The sequence below is a fragment of the Chroicocephalus ridibundus genome, chromosome Z, assembly GCF_963924245.1.
Source record: "Chroicocephalus ridibundus chromosome Z, bChrRid1.1, whole genome shotgun sequence".
In the NCBI taxonomy this organism is placed as follows: domain Eukaryota; kingdom Metazoa; phylum Chordata; class Aves; order Charadriiformes; family Laridae; genus Chroicocephalus; species Chroicocephalus ridibundus.
In genome coordinates, this window is record NC_086316.1 from 41093529 (window position 1) to 41111631 (window position 18103).

The following is an 18103-nucleotide window of genomic DNA, read 5'->3' on the forward strand; positions in this document are numbered from 1 at the left end:
GCAAGGCGCGAGCAACCAATCCCGGATTTAGGCCCGCCCCGCTCCGCCCCTGACGTGCCGCGACTGCCAATTAGCGCGCGGCGCCAACGTAGGCAATAATGGCCCACCGACCAATGCGGTGCGCGGTTCAGGGCGTCCGGCCTGATTAATTATTCATGACTGTGCATTATTCAGGAGCCGCTGGTGGCGACGGGGCCGGGGTCGCACGGCTGCGCCCGGCCGGCGCGACCGCGGGCCCCGCGATCTCTGTCTGTGCCGGCTCAAGGACTCTGCTCGCCCTCGGCTTGCCGCAGCAGGGGCTCGGGCAATAATCCAAAGGGAAAAGAAATAATTAATTGATTGGAGTGACACAGCAGCGAGGGCTGGCCCTCCAGAGCGGCACCCAGAACCCCAGAACGCCTGGGCGGTCGCACCCTCACCAACCCATGCGTCCCCTCATGCCTCCGCATGTGCCACCTGGTCCAGTGGGAATTTGTGGTCTGGGGTTGACTTATTCCCGAGCAGATTCCTGCTCCGTCTCCAGCAGGGCCATTAACTGTTCTTATCTTGCCAAGCTGCATCCTCCACCTGCGGCAGAGCTCAGAGCTTCTGTATCTCCCAGTGTGTTCCCATGTCAGGGCCGCCTTCTATGTGACTGAGAAGTTCAAAACAAGTGTAGTTTATCTAGGTGAGATTTCACAGCTGGCAGCCCAAGGCTTCAGCAACTTCAGCTACTTAGACCAAGTGATTTCTATGTAAACAGTACACCAATATAGAACCATAGAATCTTCATGGTTGGAAAGGACCTTTGAGATCATCAAGTCCAACCATACACACACACACAAAAAAAAAAACCCAACCCCAAACAAACAAAGAAAACCCCAAAACCTACAATCTCTGCCACTAGAGCATGCTCTGAAGTGCCAAATCTAGACATTTCTTAAACACCTCTAGGGATGGTGACTCAACCACCTCCCTGGGCAGGCTGTTCCAGTGCCTGACCACTCTTTCAGTAAAGTAATTCTTCCTAATGTCTAATCTAAACCTCCCCTGCCGCAGCTTCAGAGCATTTCCTCTGGTCCTGTCATTATTCACCTGGGAGAAGAGGCCAACCCCTGCCTCTCTACAGTTTCCTTTCAGGTAGTTGTAGAGGGCAATGAGGTCTCCCCTCAGCCTCCTCTTCTCCAAGCTAAACATGCCCAGCTCCCTCAGCCTCTCCTCACATGACCTGGTCTCCAGACCCCTCACCAGCCTGGTAGCTCTCCTCTGGACCCGCTCCAGCACTTCAACGTCCCTCTTGCACAGAGGGGCCCAGAACTGAACACAGTACTCGAGGTGAGGCCTCACCTGTGCCCAGTACAGAGGCACGATCACTTCCCTGCTCCTGCTGGCCACGCTATTCCTGATACAAGCCAGAATGCTGTTGGCCTTCTTGGCCACCTGGGCACACTGCTGGCTCATGTTAAGCTGGCCGTCCACCAGCACCCCCAGGTCCTTTTCTGCCGGGCAGCTTTCCAGCCACTCTTCCCCAAGCCTGTAGCGTTGTTTGGGGTTGTTGTGACCGAAATGCAGGACCCGGCACTTGGCCTTATTAAACCTTATACAGTTGGCCTTGGCCCATCGATCCAGCCTGTCCAGGTCCCTCTGTAGAGCCTTCCTACCCTCAAGCAGATCAACACTCCTACCTAGCTTGGTGTCATCTGCAAACTTACTGAGGGTGCACTCAATCCCCTCATCCAGATCGTTGATAAAGATATTAAACAAAACTGGCCCCAAAACTGAGCCCTGAGGGACACCACTCGTGACCGGCCGCCAAGAGGATTTCACCCCATTAATCACAACTCTCTGGGCACGGCCGTCCAGCCAGTTTTTAACCCAGCGAAGAGTACACTTGTCTATGCCATGATTCGCCAGCTTCTCCAGGAGAATGCTGTGGGGGATGATGTCAAAGGCCTTACCAAAGTCCAGATAGACAACGTCCGCAGCCTTCCCCGCATCCAGAAGGCGGGTCACGTGGTCACAGAAAGAGATCAGGTTGGTTAAGCAGGACCTCCCTTTCCTAAAGCCATGCTGGCTGTCCCTGATCCCTTGGCTGCCTTGCACTTGCCGTGAGAGCTCACTTAAGATGATCCTCTCCATGATCTTTCCTGGTATTGAGGTCAGGCTGACAGGCCTGTAGTTCCCCAGATCCTCCTTCTGACCCTTCTTGTAGATGGGCGTCACATTAGCCACCCTCCAGTCATCTGGTACCTCCCCTGTTGACCAAGATTGTTGCTAAATGATGGAGAGGGGCTTGGTGAGCTCTCCCGCCAGCTCCCTGAGTACTTTTGGGTGAATCCCATCCGGTCCCATAGACTTATGTGTGTCTAGGTGCAGAAGCAAGATCATTGACTACTTCCTCCTGGATTACGGGTGGGTTGTCTGCTCTCCATCCTTATCTTCCAGCTCAGGAGGCTGGGGATAGCTGGTCTGACTATTGAAGACGGAGGCAAAGTAGGCATTAAGTATCTCAGCCTTTTTCTCGTCCTTGGTTGCAACATTCCCCCCGCGTCCACTAAGGGATGGAGATTCTCCCTGACTCTCTTTTTGTTGATGTATTTATAAAACTTTTTTTGTTGTCCTTAAAGTTAGTGGCTAAGTTGAGCTCCAGCTGGGCTTTTGCCTTCCTAATCTTCTCTCTGTATAACCTAATGAGATCTCCGTACTCCTCCTGAGTTGCCTGTCCCTTCTTCCAAAGGTGGTAAACCCTCCTTTTATTCCTAAGTCCCACCAGAAGTTCCTTGTTCATCCGGACTGGCCGTTTTTCCCGCCCTTTAGACTTGCGACACTTGGGGACAGCCTGCTCCTGGGACTTTAAGATTTCCTTCTTGAAGAGCATCCAGCATCCAGCCTTCCCGGACCCCTCTGCCCTTCAGGACTGTCTCCCAAGGGACTCTCTCAACCAGTGTTCTGAACAGGCCAAAGTCCGCCCTTTGGAAGTCCAAGGTGGAGGTTTTGCTAACCCCGCTCCTTACATTACTACGAATTGAAAACGTGACCATTTTTTGATCACTAAACCCAAGACGACCTTTGACCACCACATCTCCCATTAATCCTTCACCATTTGTGAACAGTAGGTCTAGCAAGGCAGTTCCCCTGGTAGGCTCACCTACCAGTTGTGTCAGGAAGTTATCTGCCACGCATTCAAGGAACCTCCTAGCCTGCCTGCTCTCTGCTGTGTTGTATTCCCAGCAGATATCCAGCAGGTTGAAATCCCCAACCAGAACAAGGGCTGGCGATTGTGAGACTTCAGCCAGCTGCTTACAGAATACTTCATCTGTGTCCTCATCCTGGTTGGGTGGTCTATAGCATACTCCCAGCACAAGATATCCAATGCAGCCTAGCACTTAAACTGAACCACTAACGTTCCATATTCCTTTGCAGTATGCATGTCTGGGTAGACTATTTAGTAAGAGTTTATAATCTGATGTCATCATGTAACTGTGTCACCATGGGTCTTTTAATATAATTCACATCCACTGACGAGTGACTTTAACAAAAGATGGAGCCCACTGGACTGGGAGCTCCAAGGGTGACTCCGCTTTAGGTGTCCAGCACACTTGCAGAAACTAGCCTCGTATTCCCACAAAGTGTCCAAATTGCTCCTTTCTGCTTAAGACTGTGGAGGTGTTCGTTACTGCAGTAACACTTCCAACAGCTGACAAGTGCAGCACTACAGTGAGTCGTGCGGGTTTCAAAGCTTAACTTGGAGGGCTGCTCTGCCCAGCAAAACCAGTGACTGGAGCTCCCCAGCCGTCACTAAGCCTCCGTGACATGAGACTTGTATGTGCAGCCACACCTGTGGAGCCATGTTGGCCACAGCCAGCAAGGCCTGGAGCGAACTGCAAGTCCTTTGACTTACTGTCTCTGAGGTTTATGAATACAACCAGCAGTGCAAACACTCCTGGGGACTCAACAGAGTTCCTTCACAGGGGACAGGCAACTCTGCAGACAAAACATAGAATCATAGAATGTGTTGGGTTGGAAGGGACCTTTAAAGGTCATCTAGTCCAACCCCCCTGCAGTAAGCAGGGACATCTTTAACTAGACCAGATTGCTCAGAGCCTCATTAAGCCTGGCGCTGAATGTCTCCAGGGATGGGGCCTCCACCACCTCTCTGGGCAACCTGTGCCAGTGTCTCACCCTGCCCCCTCTTATCAGTCACAGTACCCTCAAACACATGCTGTAAAAATCTCAGCCCTTCAGACACAATCACCCAAAGAATGACAACTGCAGTCATTATTTCTGTGATGAGGCTATGTTTTCATCCTGATCATTCATGGGAAACTAACGCTTTGTTACATAACTTCAGTGTACATCCCACCTTGCTTTGAAATTAATCTTCTCCTTAGTACAGAACCTTGAAACTCAATCAGACTCCCTGCTGTGCTTCAAATGGCAAGATTAGGGACATCGCTGGCAGCAAAACAACCATCTCCTCCCTCCCTGTCGAAGTGCAGGTAGGTCTAGGCACACATCATAAAACAAAATACGGCACATCCTCTACACGTCACTCCGAGCCCTGAATGTAATGAATGCATCTCCGCTAGCTTTCACATAGACCCACTTACGCAGGGCATGCTTGCTACAGAATAAAACTAATTTCATTAGACTGTGCCCTTTCTAGCTTCATCCTTGTTCAACACATCACAAAAGTTTTGCATCAATGGAAATAATGACAGCAACTAAGTTAGGGTGATTATCTGCTCACAAACAGCTTTACAAAATCCTGGCAGTCAAGTCAGATCTCTTAGGCTCTGACATGCTTCAAATTGAAGCACAGGAAATTCTAACTCAGCAAAGAGAATATCTTATCATTATTTCTGCACAGTTCTTAAATTGTAAAGGACAGCTAGCCATAACTGAAAACAAAACCGAAATTTCTGAAGATATTTCCATAAATACGATACAGTAATAAAATACTGTATAAGAAATGTTTACTTAGATCAGCTGTGCTTGCCTCTGAATAGTTGCTTTATTTTGTAGAAAGACAAAACTATATGTATTTCCAGTGAAAAGAAGGAATTGGAAAGCTACTTTGTTCTGTTCTGTTCTGTTCTGCTCTGTTCTGCAGAAACACATTGACACCACCACACTACCACAACACATCAACAAAAAACCACCAAATCTTGTGCAGGCCTTTGTAGAGACTTTTGGTATCAGTCACAGCATCCACACTAGATTTCCTCAAGAAAGGACTGTATCCAGAAAGCTTTTCTGAAATTTTTGAAACTTTTTTTTTTTAAACATTCTACAAGCTTGAATCAAAGCCTCCTGAATTTATGCTATATATGAAAGGTAGCAGACAAAAGGGTGTCATTATTGACTGTAGAGACACTGTGCTTGCAGCTTTAATGGGCATTTTGAAGGTCATAGTATCTTTGGAGAGGGACAAATATGAGGAATTAAGAAATATTTCATCAGTAAGATTAGAGATTTGTGTTTTGTGGAATCTGGCTTTGTTTTAATGAAGTTTCAAAAGCGACAAAAAAAAGTATAACTTCTCATAGAGATTCCACAATGACAGCCAAAAATAGCACTGATTATATCTTGTCTTTGCATAATTCTGCTTTCTAAAATGAATGTAAGCCTTTACAAAAAGTTCTCAGTTTTCTGATGCTCTGAATTATCAATCAAAACAAAATTTCTCTAATATAGATTTCAAACCCCAAACTGATTAAGTGTTTGGTTAAACTCATTAATCTTGCATGGCAGATTAAAGCAACCTGTAACCTCTTCATTTGCAGCTTTTCACTATGTGCAAACAGTGTGTGATTGTCAAGTTACATACTTACACAAACAAGAGATGGACGAAGAAAGCCTGAATTTTACAGCTGACATGAAACCAAACATTCTGCTTGGATTTTTACACTGGATAAGTAACAGTGATGGATTTGATATGATCACATATTTGCACACAGAGCCTGAATCTCACATTTACAGTGCTGAGGCACAGATACCTAACCTTTCTGACACCAGACTACTCATCTATTTCAGCCATGATGAGGGCTGCCTGACAAAGATGCCCCTCCATCCGGGTTCTCTCTGCAAGTGGATTCTTCACATGCACAGAATGGCTGCCCTAGACAAGCTTCCCAAGCAGGTACAGATATGGAATATCACATCCTTACCAACAGACCCCTTGCTGCCTTTTTTTTTTTTTTAAGGGCAAAGTTGCCTAATTACAGAAGACAGTGGAGGCTGATGTTCCTCTGACCTTTACAGCTAAGCATTTAATCACTAGCAAGGGGCATCTTGCCCTTGACCTTTCCTATAGCCACTCTCTCATCCCCAGGCACAAAACTCATTCTCTAGTGCCTAAATCTGCCCTGGCTGGAGTAGAAACATCCTCAACCCACGTTGAGCAGGGTGCAAGGTCCCATTCTGGAGCAGGGCACCCGAACAGGCAGAGAGGGTGACACTGTGTCACTTGGCGGATCTAGCCATCACGTACATTTTCCAGGAATGTAATTCTACTGAACTCTATTGACTACTTAAAGTTTTAAGCTGAGCAGTAAAGAGCTACATCACCGAAGATGGACCTACTTATGGTAACTACTGTTCTTCGATCATCTTCAGTGGAAGAGACTGGAATTTATCTTTGTTTTGGGCACGCTTACCTCATTCTGTTTCCATCCCTCCGGAACAGTCAGTATCTGGCCTCAAGTGAGCCACTAATATAAGCAATGTTGTCTTGATACATTGATTTGATATAAAGCAAAACTTGGGAAATATAGTAAAAAACACTTAGATAAAAGATACTATGACTATTGCTGTTATTCTGTAAATGCATATTACAACATACATTAAAGTTACTCGCAGTGTGGTTAAGTATTTGCTATTATCTACCTAAAGGCCATCACTGTCTCAAAGTTTTCTGGTTTGAACTTTGGAATATCAGTAGAAATACTGCATGCTTCAGAGAGACAAAGTACCTTGTTTCCTCTTCGTTTATCATGCATTTGTGTTCTGTTTCAGTTTGAGAAATATAGCATTTGATATAGGAATACATACTTCATGCATAAAAGAACCTTGAAGTGATTAATTACTACTTGTCATCCTATCCTTGGTGATTAGCTACTTCTGGCTGTCTCCTCATTATCACTATCGTAAACATCAACTCAGTGACCAACTATTTTCTCACACACTAAGGAGGTCAGTAATTAGCTATTTTCTCACATGGTAAGGTCAGTAGGAAACAAACATTTTAGTTAGCATACTGTTATAAACAAAGCAGAGGCCTGTCTTTGGTAGCAAGGCCTGTGCTCTTGATATTTAACTCAAAATTTAGCTGTTAATGTGAGAAATGTGAGTTACTTATTTCACAACCTATAACTAGTCAGTAAAACTTACTGATAGGTAAGGTACTTACTCCTTGTTTCCTATTGAATTTGTGCTCCCTGTCGTTTCACTATTTATTATGTTGTGTGTAATAAAAGGTATGCTTTGTTGTAATAACAAGTAGGATTTGATATGATTATAAGTTGTATAATGTTTCATTATCTTGGTCCTTTACCTCTGAGAGAGAACTTTTTCTTGTTTCTACACTAACACTGAAATATTAATGCTTTTCTACAGAAAGCTAATAGCATAGCACCAAAATACTATCGAGAGCAAACATATTAAATATTGTTAAGGTACAATAGCTCAGATGATTACTTTAAAACTGTTTTTACATAATGTTACATGAGATATTAGTTTAATACATATGATTGTATGTACTGAAAAGGAGTGTGTTTTAAGGCCTTTAGGCCACACGCATTGTGTGTGCGTGTTTCCTCTTCCCGTAGCAGGATCTGGACAGAGAGGCCACTTCTGTCTTTTTGGTCATTGTTGTTACTACATGAAACACTATTGTTAGAGCAGTTGTATCAGAAGTGGCATCAGCTCGCCTCTTCCTTCTCTTGTGCTGCCTCACCTAACAAAGATCTATGATTTGACATTAGGAAGATTTAAGAGATCCAAGTAAAAAAGTTAATCTGTTGGCAGGCCTTTCGATGTCATTACAAAATTTAATGGGTACACTGAGGTGGCATAAGGTAGGTATGGAGATACCCAGTTACTTGCAATGCATTGCACCATTCACATTATCTACAATTTTATGTACCAAATCGTAACATCAGTTCCATTGGTCACTGGAGTGCCTCAGCAGCTACATGCACTACTTGAAGCATCAGTTGTGTAGTTTTGGGAAGTTATGAAGGTATTCACAGTTTGGTTTTGGGATGCAGTTAGTTTAACACAAGCCACTTTTTTTCCCCAGTTCGATTTTAACACATCTTTCTGTATTACCACTCTTGTACAATATTGTTTTCTTACCAGAACTTTCTTCCACAGGTTATTTTTAAGGGATGAAGCTTTTTAAGTGGGTCAGATCTAAGCACGTGGAAACCTGTTTGCCCATTTTGGAAACAGAAGGTACAGGCTGTGGTATTTTCTTTCTGGCCTGGTAAGCACAGCCTGATCTGGCATAGCAGTGGTAGGACTTTGACATATTGAGTTTGAGAAACTGAGTTATCACTTCCATGAAACAAGAATTTACCTAAGCAAAAATTAGGGATTTTTTAGTTAGTTTAAAAGGATAGTTGTGACAAACTGAACTGTAATTCATAATGAAAGGGCTGCTTATCTCTGGATGGATACTTAATACAGAAGTCCAGTACTACAGTCCCTATGTTGGAAGAACTGGTAGGAGTTTCCCATTACCCAAGAGGAAGCCTAGTTAGTAGTTACACACTGCAAATTTGCTCTTCCCTCCTCTTTCCTGTTCCTATCAGCAGTGATGGTTGCTAATGCTCCTGCAAGGCAGATACACAAACTGCAGTGAACAAAGCAGAAAATGGAAAAAAAATCTTCACTGTTTTTACAGCTTCAGGCTTCTCTCTGTTATCCGAAAAAAAGGCTCTCAAAACCAGAAGTAGTTTAGAGAGGAGATATTGCTTTATTCGACGTCGGGTGCTAGGGGGAAAACCCACAAATCTAGCACACCTTACTGGGAATATTCACCCATTATTTATACACAAAAGATTCTAATAATTCCGCTTTCCTAATACATAACTCCACCTAGGCTTAACATATTCATTAGGATGACCAAATAGCCTTTTTGCACATGTGTATTTGCTGCATCGGCAAAAAAATCTCTGTGCAAGCGTGAGCGTCTCAGCGATCATTTGGGTAAGGAAACCCTTCCTCACCTTATCCTTTTAAGGTATTGAGTCATCTCAGCACAGTAAAAGTTTACTGTAAGTTTGCCAAGGTCTGGAAGATGATAAGGATGTTCCTTGAAGTAGCCACAACTCTGTCCTAATTGATATAGGAATACATCCTTGATGCATAAAAGAACCTTGAAGTGATTAACTACTTCTTGTTATCCTATCCTTGGTGATTAGCTACTTCTGTCTGTCTCCTTATTATCGCTATCTGTAACATCAACTCAGTGATTAACTATTTTCTCACACACTAAGAAGGTCAGTAATTAGCTATTTTCTCACACAGTAAGGTCAGTAGGAAACAAACATTTTAGTTAGCATACTGTTATAAACAAAGCAGAGGCCTGTCTTTGGTAGCATCTGTGCTCTTGGTATTTATCTAAAAATTTAGCTATTAATGTGAGAAATGTGAGTTACTTATTTCACAACCTATAACTAGTCAGTAAAACTTACTGTGATGCCAAAACAGTGAGGCAAAAGTAGCATGTTAATGTAATGCTACTAGTTAGCTTCAGCACAAAAGGCCTACACCAAGTGCCAATGTGCTCCTGCTTTTAAAAATGCAGAAAAACAGCAAACCCCCCCCAAACAACGAAGTATTGATGTATCTGATAAAGTCTTTTTAGTTCCAAAGGATTCAGCAAATGAGGCACAGTGGCTACTTGCAGACTTAAAACCAGAACATATTGACCTGCTTAATATTTTTACCAGCTAAAGCCAAATGTATGCCACTGTATTTCCAAATCATTCCTCGCTATCACCACACTTTTCACAGATCAGCCACACAGACCTCTTAAGTCACACAGATGAGCCAAGGCCAACACAAATCCCCATTTCCCGTGGCCGTGACAGCCCAGCACCCGAGCAGGCCTGCAGCCTCCCTGCGTCCAGCCGTTTGCACCAACAGGCCGCAGAAGTTGACCGGGCCCTCGTTTCAAAGGACGTCGGCTGGAAATCTACATTTTAAGGTACCATTTTAGTAACACAGATACCATACTTGTCTGTGCTATGTGGCACATCTCCCGCCCAGCACCGCAACACGGCGGCGCTGCCGGCAGGCCCGCCGGGCCAGCCACACGGCTGCAAGACGCCCGTCAGGCCGGGCCGCCGCCGGCCAACGCCCGCGGACGGTGGTGGTGGGGGCGGGGGGAGTAGCGGCGTCCTGCCGCGCGCCGCCCGCAACCGCCCTAACGGCCGCGCGCGCCGCCTTCACCGCGCGGCGCCTCACAGAGAGCCCTCCCTACCCTCAGCCACAGGCAGCGCAGCGGCAGGCGAAGGGCTTTTGTCCGCCGCCGCCGCCGCAAAAGCCCTGGCCCCACCCAGGCGATTGGCCCGGGCGGCCCCACCACGGTCGGCGTGCGCTGAGCCGTCCCGAGCGCGCCAGCCCCGCCTCCTCCTCCCTCCCTTCCCCCGCCGCGCGGCGGAGGACCAATCCGCGCCTCCCCTCGAGGCAGGGGCGCCGCGGCGGGCCAATCAGCGTCCCCCCCGGGGCAGGGGCGCCGCAGCGGGGCCCGCGAGCCCGCTCAGTTTCGAATTCTGCCGGCGAGCCGGGCGGTTGCCCAATAAGGTGGCAGAGGCGAGGCCCGCGCCCCGCTTGGGCCCCGCCCCCTGGGGGCGCGGCCCGCCTAGCGGTTGGTCGGCGGGAACCGCCACTGTGTGACGCTGGCGCCGGTTTGGGTGATTGGTTACGCCCAGGCGCGAAATGTAACGCGGGAAAATCTAGGGCTCGGCCCGAGCCGTGGGCGCGGAGAGGTCGCGGCGGCACCTTCTCCTCCTCGGGCATCGCCGGGACCGGGGCTGCCAGCGGGGTCCGGCGCCGCTTCGGAAAGGTGCGGGGAGACGGTGGCTGCTTCGCCCGGCCGTTTGCTATGGCCGGGGGCCGCCGCTGACTTTGCGGATCCGCTGGGGGTTGGCCGCGGAGGGAGGGAGGCACCGAGAACCCGCCGTCCCCGGCGATGAGCGGCTGAGGCGGGCCCGGGCGCCGACGGGTGGCGGCCGCGGGACCTCCGTGCCCCTGCAAACCCCCCTCCCGGGAGGCGGGCTCGGACGGACAGCTGGGCTGAGCCGCCGCGGAGCGGCCCCGCGCCCTCAGCCCCGTTCCCGCGCCGGTGCCCCCGAGGGGTGGGCGATGGCGGAGCGCCTGCCGCCGGGCCTCCCGGTGATTTTTTGCCAGGACTCCCCGAAGCGCATCCTGGTTTCTGTTATCAAGACCACCCCGATCAAGCCCCGCGAGGAGCCGGCGGCCGCCCTGCCCGTCCCCACCAGCCCCGGCTTCAGCGACTTCATGGTCTACCCCTGGCGCTGGGGCGAGAACGCCCACAACGTGACCCTCAGCCCCGGCGGCACCGCCGCCCTCTCGGGCCTCCCGCCGCCCCGCGCGGGAGCAGGCAGGGCCCCCACCGGGGACGAGGAGGAGGCGGGGAGCCTGGGCGGCGGCGGGCATCGGCACCTGAAGGTGAGTGCGACGGCGGGGCCGGTGCGGGACGGGCAGCGGAGTTAAAGGGTGAGCGCGCGCCGCTCCCCCGCCTCCGCCCGGAGATTTAAAGTGAAGTCACTTCCTGCGGCAGCGGCGCGCGGGATCGGGTACCGTCCGGTGTGCGGGGGTAGCAGGGCGCGGCGGGGATCCGCCGGCAGGACGGCCCGGCGGGGCTCCTGCACGCCTTCCGTTTAAAACTTTTTTATTTTTTTAAAAAGGCAAAACAAAAAAAAAAAGCTGGGCTTCTATTTTGTCGGTTCCTCCCCATTTCGCGGCGCACACGTCAGAGCGCTGTCTGTGCCTGACGTCTCCACCCACCCCTGCACCTGCCGGCAGCGCGCTGGGTGCGGGCTCGACACCCCCCGGCTGGGTTAACGGCCACCCTGCTGACGCTGACGACGTTACGGCCTCCGTCACACCACTGGCTTCAAAAGTCACTTGCGGGGGGTGAAGTTGTGGGTTTTGGCTAAATCACGGAGGTGGAAAGGTGCGCCGTTTCAGTTGGGCGGTTATTTCAACGCAGGACAGGCTGCGGCGCGGTCGGCCGAGAGCGGACACCGTCCCGGAGCTGATCAACGAAGGGGTGCACTCCTCCAGCAGCATCCGCTGCAACGTCTGCTACAGGGTCTTCCCGCGAGAGAAATCGCTTCAGGCCCACAAACGAACTCACACCGGTGAGTAAAGGGACACCGTGCGACGCAAAAAACCCCACCAAATCCCCAACGAACTCCACCTGCTACTATTCTATTGTAATGTAAATTAATCGTGCTTCCGAGGCTTTCTAGTGCAATCAAAGTCTTTGTAACCGGGTTTGTTATGGGGAAGTGCGGCAGCAATGCGGGCTACAATAAATAGTGTAGGCAAATTGTGTAAATATCTGCTGCTGTCACTGGCTTATTGTGCACAAGGCAGAGCTTTCCTTGAGCTTGGTGCTCTGTATGTGGTAGCACTTTTTATTCTGAGTGCCTCTTCTCTGTGATTTGTTTCCTTCTTGCTGGTGTACCTTTTCACATGGTAATTGAAGTTTAGATGTAAGAGGAGACAGTAACTTAAAAAGCAGCTGCTAATTTGAGCAGTGTAATGCCCTGGAAGTGTTGCCTAAATGTTGAGAAGGGAATTAAAATCACCATCCAGTTGTTTCTTCCACTGCCTGGAATTCATTTTCTGGGGTGGAGGTGGTCACGCTTAGTTACTGAACTGTATGTAGAAGTCAACTTGCAACTAAGTTAAAATGTAGGATCAACTCCATCAATACCCAGCTGAATAGGAGACGCTGTCTTTTTAAACCAAGCAAATATGTTGGGTGTTTCTTTTTTTCCTTCATGTTCCAGCAGGACTCTCTATTTGCAATAAAGTGTGACCTACAGTAGCTCACAATACCAACACTCTTCTCTCCACCTCCAAACCAACCAAACAAAACCCCAGAAAAACCTTGGCTCCCACTGTCTCTTTTTCTGACTCAAGTCACTAAGACTAATCTAAATTCTAATACTAAACAGCAGTTTCCTCATGCTGTTTGGTCACTAGATGTTTTTATTTCACTTGGTTGTATTAGGTGTTGAACTTGTATGAGCTACTTAACTAAGCAGAGCTTACCCTGGTGTTATTCCTCTGACTTAATAAGTTGGCATCACCCTTGTTTTGTTGTCCTTCCTGAGGAGCAGTGGCATGGCATGCCTTTGGGTAGTTGCACACAGTCAGGTCCTCTCAAGGGAGGAGACAGCTGCCATTTCTGTTCTTGTTCCAGTTTGCACGGGGAAGTCTTGATGACTGGCCTAAGAAAACTTTCTTGGCTTAAGTCCAGAATAAGTTTCTCTCGTGACCTGTGTTTATTTTATCCATTGCAACTTTTCTCAAATAGTCTTCCGTAATGAGATATTTCTACAACTTCGTATGTTACTATACTATTGACCTCAGTTATTTTACCCTAGTTTGGGCTATCTTAAGGATAAAATTTATGTGATAACAACTCGAATTACATCATATGTCCATTTCTTCATTTCACTTAATATATTTCTTGCTCCATAGGTGCATAGTTTCATGGGACAGAGTTTATGTAGTGCTGTGCAAGAGGCTTAAGTCAGAAAATATAATTTGTGGGGTTTTTGTTTTGTTGGGGTTTTTTTGTTTTGGTTTTTTTTTTTGTTTTGGCTTTTTTTTCTTTTCCTCTCTGGAAATAATTGTATTATCCAGTAGCGTTGAGCATGTACTTCAAAGTAAAGATGGGTTTGGGGTAAAAGTGGATCTCTGCTATTTGGTACACGAGGGCTTTTTAAAGTGGGTAAGAGGGGGCTTGATTGTGTAAGTCTAACCCAGGGACAACCACTGAATACTGTAACTCTTCTTTTATGTTCAGCTTTCATAAATCTGTTCTGTTATTATTTTTAAGGTGAAAGGCCTTATTTGTGTGACTACCCAGATTGCGGGAAAGCCTTTGTTCAGAGTGGGCAGCTCAAAACTCACCAGCGTCTCCACACAGGGGAGAAACCTTTCGTCTGCTCAGAGAATGGTGAGCTGTCAGAGAACAATTTGCAGCTTTCAGAACGGAGGCCAGTCAAGTATTGGAAATGTATGCGCGTCCATGTGGCCAGATCCATAAAAGCTCCAGATTTTAATTTTGGAGGAGCTTCTAGGGAAGGGAGGAGCCACACGGAACCTGCATTAATCATGCAAATATGTATCTAAGGATTGCATACATTATTATGTAAGCAGGTTATCAGTAATTCTGTCAGTTGATACTAATGTATAAGATGATGGGGCATGTTAGGAACCTTGCAACTAGAGCTTGCTGTTTTCAAGCAAACATAGAGTTTTGTGAGTGAGGAAGGTTGGGTTCAGCAGCATCTTCATCCCACAGACGTTGTGCTTACTCATTGGTGGGCTGCTTTCCGTAACGTGTTTTTCATTGTCACTTTGTGTTTTTTAAGGCTGTTTAAGCAGATTCACGCATGCAAACCGTCATTGCCCCAAACATCCATACGCCCGACTGAAGAGGGAAGAGCTCACAGACATGCTGAGTAAGAAGCAGACAGCTGACAATAAAGCTGTGGCTGAATGGCTAGCAAAGTAAGTTCCCTCATGGTGTCATCTTTCTCTAAATACTTATACGGGTGGTCTGAGAAAGCATTTTATTCTTAGGGGTAAAAAAAAAAAAAAGCAAAGCTAACAAACCAAAACGAGCTCTTCCTCAGCCCAGCCTTGCCTTTCCTTAAAGAAGTGCAAACTCCTGGTCAAGACAAAGTTCCTTAGGAGACTTTCTTATCTTTTCTTTTTTTTTTTCTTTTTCCCCCTCTGCTTAAATGCTTCTCTTTGCTTGACCAACACTTGCTAGTACTTTGTTACTTAGTGCTACAGTCTTGCTGAATTTGCGTCAGTATGGGAGGGCACAATTGTGTATGCCTAGGAACAAATGCCTGCTGGGAATACCATTTGGAGAAGAAATCTGTCACACATGTTCACTTAAAATACTGAACAAAGGAGTTTTCTGACAGCTTAAATATTACCATATAAGGGCTGAAAGATAAAGCCAAATGCAGTGCTTCGTCGATGCAAGCTAGTACTTGGGAGGTTTTTTGCTAGCTTCGAATTGTTGGTGTGCGAGTCAGCTGTATATATTTTAAAAGCATTCCCCACATTTGATTTTGCAGGTACTGGGAGACAAGAGAACAGCGTGCTCCTGCTTTGAAAACTCAAACAATCCAGAAAACGGATCAGGAACAGCAGGACCCAATGGAGTACCTTCAGTCTGATGAAGAGGATGCTGAAAAGAAAAACAGCGCTCATTCAGCTGCTCGCCGCAGCCGCCTCCAGGAACAGCGTGAACGCATGCATGGCGCACTGGCTCTCATTGAGCTTGCAAACCTCGATGTGGCACCGCTTCAACAGTAGATTGGGGCAGATTCTGCCCATATACAAAATGTACTTCCTGGTGGTACTTAACCAGTTAGATCCTGGGCATAAGCTAAGCACCTTATTTGCTTATCATAGGCTGCTATTCTGTAGAATTTATGAAGAATGTTGTTGCCCCATAACATGGGGTAAGAGAATTGCACTTTTCATAAGGTAAAAGACAGGTGTAAAGTTTCTAAGTATTTTGTAAATATGGGACTGCATAATGCAGGGTTGACAAATTTATGTGTTGTGGGAAGCTAGATTTTGCAAGGTTAACTCATTTATTTGAAGCAGTTTTCACAGGAAGCACTTTCTGAACAAAGTGTTTGTGATTAGCAGAATGGTACATGTGGCCAAAGAGGGCTGACAAAAAGGAAAGTATTTATCTGACTATTTAAGTGAATTTATATTAAGTGATAGGTCTGAAGATAATGTTAAGCAGCAATGAAACCGTCTTTTTCTAATGTCAGTATATCTTTACCTAGTATCACTGAGGCGGAAGGCAAAGCTTAGATACTGCAGCTTATAGAGGGGATGAAACTGCTTCATGCAGGAAACTGTAAGATCATTCAGGATCTTCACTGTGACTGCTCGAGGTATGAGGCTTGACTTTGCTGTTTTGTTTTCTGATTTGAGTTCAGCAGAATCTCTTGGTAGCACTTGTTATTCCTAGCATGTGGTGCTGGGAACTTTTGCACATTGTTGGGTTTGTCTGAAAATGATTAGTCTTGCAAAGTCTAGACAAAGGTAAACAATTGGTGATATTTTTTTCAGATATTTTTGGACCCTGTAGTGATTTGGCACTTGATTTTGTTAATAAAGGGGGTATTTACAGGGTGGTATGGATTTGTAGTAAACTATTCTAGATCTCCTATTAGCAAACACTAAGTTTTAAAGTATTGCTTTTATATGATTATTAGCAAATAGAAGCCTCCATATTTTCTGTGCATAAAGCCACCTTATTGCTTTATTTCAGGATAACATGCCAATTTTGTGTTTACTAACTGTAGCACAGCTATCAATTAAACACTGCAGAAAAATATTCAATATACAACTAGAAAATAGGCTTCCAAAGATAGTTGCAAGTGTGTTAAGAGTGTGATTTCATGTATTTCCCAAATAAGTGAAGTTACAGAATGCTGCCTAGTACTCAGATGCTGATATGGAATGTTTAGCAGGGTATCTTGTCAGTTCATGAATGTTGTATACTTTCAAATAGCAATGTCTCATGGTGATCTTTTTCCGTGTTTTGCTTTGAAGGCAACCAGAGATTCTTAATATGCTAACGAAAGTTTGTTTTCAGATTGGACTCTTTGTTGTGTGGTGTTTTTTGTTGGTTGTTTTTTTTTTTTTTCATTAAGCTACTGCTTTAGGGGATATTAATAATTTGTATTTACTGACCTGCTTGCTTTAAATCCTTCCTCTCACTGAAGGTCAGGAAATTCAGATGAGAAGGGAAGCCACTTTCCCTCTCACTTAAACAAGAGGAAGAAATCATTTTATCAGTCACTTGATATAGACTGACCAGATGCATACAGCTGTTCCAGAAAAGTAGTGTGATTTTTATACCAGAATCTGCAACTGTTGGATTCTGTTCTCTGATAACTGTTAACTTGTTGTGGTTGAAAATCTCATTAACCCAGTTTAAGTCATGTATTGATGCACTTAACTAAAGAGCAATTGAATAATTAAAAAAAATCACTTTCATTGAATGTAAATAATTTTGCACCAGTGATACGGTTAAACTTTTGCCTTCAGTTCCTAAACTTAGCTGACATCAGGGTCATTGGTTTCTGTTTTAAGTCTTTTAGGCTTAAAAATAAGAAACACTAATCGTTGTAGGCTTCGTAGCCTATGTAAAACTGGTAATTGGTGTGTGTATGTTTGGAGTTTGTCAAGTAAGTTAAATATTTCAGCTGGCTGCATGTAAATGGTCTGATTCCAAAATGAGCCCTGAGCAACAATCTGTTGTATTTCTGAGTCATAACTCAGAATTGCTCCCAAGTAATATTTCACAGCGCACAAGACTATGTAATTACTAGCCAGTTGCAGACTGGAGTCGTAACTTACTTCATTAGGATTGATTTTAATTTTTTTCCCTCAGTCAGCAGTAATGCATCAGGCAAGTCACAGAATATTTCTTCAAGTATGACAAGTACACTGAATTGTACTTGGCTGTAGACAGAATTCAGACAGCTGAAGCAGCTTCATGTCATGACAAGTTTTGGATAAAATACCAAGTTAAAAAAATTGAGATGCGGAAAACTGCTTTTTGTTTTATTAAGCAGTGGTTACATACAAGAGATCTTGAAGTATTCAGTACTTTGAAAGATTAAGTTGTAGTTTGGCATGACTTAACAGCAGACAAGTGGATGTGCTGTCATTTTAATAGACGCTTTGAATAAAAACTTGGTTTAACTTTCTCGTTTAGTGTGTGCTGTTTGGTAATTGTTCAGTACTCGGGCTCTTCCATGCTGCTGTAACCCCACCAGCCCGACTCGCTGCAGAG

The 18103-nt window shown here is 46.0% G+C and overlaps 1 protein-coding gene across 1 annotated transcript; it reads left to right on the top strand.

Moving 5' to 3' along the window:
• The first annotated feature begins 10914 nt into the window (after positions 1-10914).
• Positions 10915-18016, top strand: ZNF367 (zinc finger protein 367). Its single transcript, XM_063321151.1, has 5 exons — positions 10915-11682; positions 12227-12377; positions 14093-14212; positions 14631-14769; positions 15351-18016. The coding sequence occupies exons 1-5, from the start codon at positions 11356-11358 to the stop codon at positions 15589-15591; spliced, it is 978 nt and encodes a 325-aa protein (XP_063177221.1). The 5' UTR covers positions 10915-11355; the 3' UTR covers positions 15592-18016.
• The last annotated feature ends 87 nt before the right edge of the window (positions 18017-18103 follow it).

Excerpts from the sequence above, each read along its gene's own strand:
- ZNF367 (XM_063321151.1), top strand. The coding sequence starts at position 11,356 with ATGGCGGAGCGCCTGCCGCCGGGCCTCCCGGTGATTTTTTGCCAGGAC. Across the intron at positions 11,683-12,226 it reads GCGGGCATCGGCACCTGAAG|GACAGGCTGCGGCGCGGTCG; the intron begins GTGAGTGCGACG and ends ATTTCAACGCAG. Across the intron at positions 12,378-14,092 it reads CCACAAACGAACTCACACCG|GTGAAAGGCCTTATTTGTGT; the intron begins GTGAGTAAAGGG and ends ATTATTTTTAAG.